This window comes from Camelina sativa, chromosome 9 (genome assembly GCF_000633955.1).
Source record: "Camelina sativa cultivar DH55 chromosome 9, Cs, whole genome shotgun sequence".
NCBI classification, from domain to species: domain Eukaryota; kingdom Viridiplantae; phylum Streptophyta; class Magnoliopsida; order Brassicales; family Brassicaceae; genus Camelina; species Camelina sativa.
Window position 1 is genome coordinate 16,810,778 of NC_025693.1, and position 5,250 is coordinate 16,816,027.

The window sequence follows — 5,250 nt, forward strand, 5'->3', positions numbered from 1 at the left end:
AAAAAAAATACAAAACAAAACAAAACAAAACAAAAAAGAGATTTGAGAGTAGTGGAAGAAGATAAGAGAATAAAAGAGTGATAGACTAAGAGAATAAGATAATGAGTATTTATAGGAAGAGAAATGATGAAAAATTACATTTAGAAAAATGAAAGTTACAATTCTAATTTATTGTTTTGTTTTAATACAATTGATTAATACAACTTAGTGGAGAAATAAAGTTAATGCATAATTTATAGGGAGAAACTATAAAGATTTCAGTTTTATATTATGTGAGTTAAATGTGAAAATTAATTATTTTAAATTTGTGTTTTAATATAACTTTTTTTTTTGTTAAAATTGCATTGCCAAATGGACCAATAAGGAGAGACTGAAACTCTACTTTTATATATATGAATAAATTTCCAGGTTTTAGTAACATAATTTTGTTTTTAAAAAACCCAACAGAGAAAACACCCATGAAAATACAAGCCCATCAGCTAAAACAATTAGGGTTTTTTTTTTTCTTTGAAAAGGTGGCAGCATTGCCAGTTCATTCAGGCTCCTGTTGCTGACGACGGCGGTTTATTCAGGCAGCGGTTCACTTAGACTCAAGTTGCGGACGACGCGGTTCTCTTGGGCGACAGTAGACGAAGGCAGACGAAGACACACCATCATAGTAAATGTCAGTTGCCACTGTTGTAATTTTTTGGTTCCTTTGATAGATTAATATAAATTCAAATGACCAAAAAAAACATTAGCCAAAGGTCTTTAAGAGATGATTGGTTAGTGGCTGTGAGAACTTTTGCTTAATTACACAGCTTTTAGAGTTTGTTTTTATCTAGTGAGGCTTCTAAGTTTTTCTTTTTTTTATTTATTTTAAAAGTGTTAAAAGTGTAACTGCTTTTTTGAGACAAAGTGTAACGGCTTATTCTCTTTTTTAATAAAAGTTTTAAAACCCAACTTTTTAAAAGCTATACAAAATATTTTATCTCACTTTTTAGTTTTTGTTCGATGGAATGATCACACAAGTATTACATCATCACCATTTTTGAGTAAGATTAAAGTATATCATCATGAACTAAAATGTGCATGAGATTCGTGTTTGAGCCTTTACTCTGCTATTCTAATAATTTTTAAATTTTTAAAAAAGGATTAAGGTATATGACTCATGATTAAGGTATATGACGCAAATTTTGCGGACGAACATAAATACTCTCATATACCTTGTAAATTAGGAGTAAATTGGTATATTTTTGTTATTGTGCTTTTTGCAATGTTAGGTGAAGTTACAAAAAAATTAAAAAGTGAAAACTGAGAAAATGTGAATGATCGATCTCATTTGTCGAAAATAAATAAATAAATGTTTTCTCATTTTTTGTAATTCAAATTAGTATGGAAACGAACGTTTTGGAAAATGACGCGCGAAAATATCATTGCCGATAAAAATAACGGTTATTTTTATTCATAAAATGTAACTAATTTACATGATGAGAGAATTTTTCTTTTTAATCATTTGGTAGATTCAGGAACTAAATTATGTTTGAATGAAATTGATAACTATCAAGACAATATCTCCATCAGTTACACCAGCTGTGGTCCTCCTTAAGTCCTTATAAATAGAAAATGTGAAAACTCACTGTGTCCACACACACCTTCGAAATCAGAAGAAAAAAGAAAAAAAACAAGCCAGGTTTGGGATTCTAGGGTTTAACGCCGCCATGGAAAAAAGGCAGAAGCAAGTAGTTCCCAGCCCAAGCAAGTCCCCAGCAAGAGAATACAAGAAGGAGATCCCAGCTGATATCTTGATCGACATAGTCTCAAGGTTGCCATTGAAAGACGTCGCAAGGTGTCGTTGTGTGTCGAAGCTCTGGTCTTGCATGCTTCGTCGTCGAGACTTCACCCAACTGTACCTGAAAGTGTCATCGGTTCGTCCGCGTATCTTATTCACCTTCCTATACAAGGGTAAGCGGATCTTGTACTCCTTGCCTCAGGATCTAGATCCAGACCAAGACTACCCCATTGTATATCCCCATTACCAGATGCAATTCCCTAAAGGTTTGGGTTCTTCAGATGAGGTGTGTCCATCTATACTTGGTTTCATCTGTACCAAATCTAGGAAGCCGATGATCTGTAACCCTAGCACAGGACAGTACATATCTTTACCCGTAACGACAACCAAGAGGAAACAGATGAGTAGACCCTATTTCGGGTATGATCCTATCGGCAAAGTCTTCAAGGTATTGAGTGTGTCTGATGATTATGTGTGTCGAGTTTCAACATTAGGAACAGGAGTAGTGACCTGGAAAAGGGTCGAATGTTCGATACCCCATCAACCGTTACATACTGAGGTATGCATTCATGGGGTGTTATATTATTTAGCTAAGCGCATGGGCCGTGGAACTCCACCAGGTTATATGGTCGTATGCTTTGATGTTGAATCGGAGAGGTTCAAGTTTCTAGATGTTGAGTTACCAATTTTGGGTTCAGCTCTCATAAACTACAAAGGTAACTTGGGCATATTGTTGCCAGATTCGGGTATTATATATGAAGGCACAGAAAGTTTTGAGCTGCGGGTTCTAGAGGATACTGATTATGAGGTCAAATGGTCGAACAATGTCTACATATTGCCATTTTATTGGAAGTATGCAGTTTCACATTCCTTCCTATACATTGCCGGGATGACTAGTGCAGGTGAAATTGTGTTGTCGACAAGCTTTCTAGTGGAGCCTTTCGAGGTGATCTACTACAATATTGTGGAGAATACCGTGGTAAGAATGGAAATCAGTTTCGGATTTGTAGATAAGAAGGCTCCCCCCCGCTCAAGGGTTTTGACTTTGGTAAACCATGTAGAGAATGTGGAGCTTATGGATTAGGAGTTTATAACATATAGCTCCGATCCCCTTCTATATAAGTTTGTGCTCTTAGTAGATACACCCTTATTGTTGTATCCATCTTGTATCAATGTTTGTTGAAACTTGTAAGCTTATGTTTTAGCTATTATATTTGAACTTTTTCTCTTCTTGAACAACCTATTTTTATCTTCGTAAATTTTACTATAACTAAACATAGAATTTGATCCATTGTCAGATTGTCTGATGAAAGAGAGGGCACACAACAAATTTGGTAACCTCAACCTGCACGCATGTAACAGTTAATTAATGATAATTCTCATCATTTATTTCTTCTCACCATCAAACAGTTGATGATGATTTTTTTTTTTTTAATGGAATTACCATAAGACTCTATGAGTTATCAGATCTACTGTCTAACGAAGCTTCCTCTATAGAAAGTAGAAACTAATAAAATCAAAATTTCGTATGTTCATAATTAATATCACAAATCAAGCTACAGGTAAACCCTTCCCAGAAAGAAAAAAAAAGGTTTAAATCTGGATCAGTTTCTCTTTATCGGAAAGAAAAAACAACGCAAATAGGAAATTTGTACAACAGTTTATAGTTTCTTGTCGAACAAGAAGGCAAGACGATGACGAAGCCAAACATGGCTCATGAACCACTGGCCTTTCTCAGGATCTACATATAGAGCGTGCCCTGTACATTTGGTTCCCTGTTATCATATGTCTTTCGCCAAAAGTATGAGTTCTCCTTATGGTTGTGAGACTTGTGCCCATGTACGTGGGTCTCTTACTCTCTTTGTAGCCAAACTAGCAAGCCTAGGTACTAGTGTTGGATCTAGATACAAGCCTAAAAGCTAATTTAATTACGAAAAGAGTATTGCAACACACTTGTATTGCTTAAAAAATAGTTTAGCTTCCAATGTGGAATTCTAATACCCCTCCCTCAATGTCATGACTGGACATTTGGAATGTGAAATTTGTAGGACTGGACATCTACGAGTGATAACTCACTTTCAAAAAATATAGATCTTGTTTCTAATACAAAAGCTAGTTATGGGTTTAATTCATACCCAAAATTAGCTAAAGAGAGGAAGATTGTTACACGCTATATATGTTACCCATACAATATTTTATCTCCCGATTTGGAACTCTAATACTGGGATCCATAACCCTAGCACGTGAATGTACATCAGTTTACCTAGAGTGAGAAACAAGGTTGAGATGAAAATATTTCTGATTTTATAATAAGAAGCTAAAATTTAATTAAAAACATCTTAAAAACATTCTATTTCATAACCGAAAATCCAAATTATTTTTGATCTATTTAACTATTTATCTCCGTGAGTAAAAATCTTATCTCACAAAAAGATGGCTCTCAGCAAGTGTTGGTTGATCGTTTGATTAGACAGCGGTCTACCATGTTCTTCTTATTTTTTGATCCTTGAACCCGCAAATAGATTTGATAATTTTCAAGACTGTAAATCAAACAAATATGACAACATCATCATCATCTTTGAGAAAAGATTAAGGTATAACACTCATAATTTTAAAATATATTGATTTTTCAGTTGTTGGTCGAGTAACAAATATTTAGTACTAGTATAAATTATAATTTGTTTGAATTAAAAAAATCGATGATTCAAATGTGCTTTCATTACAAACTAGAGAATGGATCCGCACATACGTGCGGGATTAATTTATAAAAAAAACTAAGTTTGTAATTAGGTTTGGACTATGCAGAGTTACATTTGTAAATGTATTTATTAAAAATGTTATTAACATTCATAATCCAACTTTGTACCAATTTATTTTCAGTTTGGTTTAGAAAAGAAGATGATTAGATTTAAGTAAATTAAAAAATAGTAAGAGAATGATAGTATATCAGTTTATGTCTGTTTCGGAACCCGTCCTGTCCCATATACGGTATGTCCTGTTTTTTTATGTTATAACCATAGTTCTAATAATATTTTATAAATTTGAGATTGTATATTTTAGTCCAACAAATAAGGAAGTAAGTAAAAGATTCGCATCCACATAATATTTTATTTGTAAATATAATTATTTAGTATAGCATTTATAACATAAACTTATATTGGTTTACCTTCATCAAATTTCTAAATGTTTGAAATAATAACCGCTTCACCATAAATTTTGGATTCACATGAAATTTAATTTAACTATCGTAATTTTATAATCTCATCTTGATATACTTATTTCTTGTTCTTTTTTTCTATGAAAATTATAATGTTGTAATTTTATAATTTTTCTTCCTACCCTAAAGAAATCAAAGTAACAAAAGAGAGCTTGTTACCCTACAAAAAAAATCATTTATACACATAAAAATATGTTGAAACCCCATAAGCCCCCAAATATATCAACCTGCAACAACAACAACATTTGACGTAAATTGTCTT

General features: G+C 33.0%; 1 protein-coding gene across 1 annotated transcript; it reads left to right on the forward strand.

Moving 5' to 3' along the window:
• On the forward strand, window positions 1,608-3,001 carry LOC104711171 (F-box protein At3g47030-like). The gene has a single exon (XM_010427856.2). It carries the CDS (start codon window positions 1,701-1,703, stop codon window positions 2,853-2,855), a length of 1,155 nt encoding a protein of 384 aa, XP_010426158.1. The 5' UTR covers window positions 1,608-1,700; the 3' UTR covers window positions 2,856-3,001.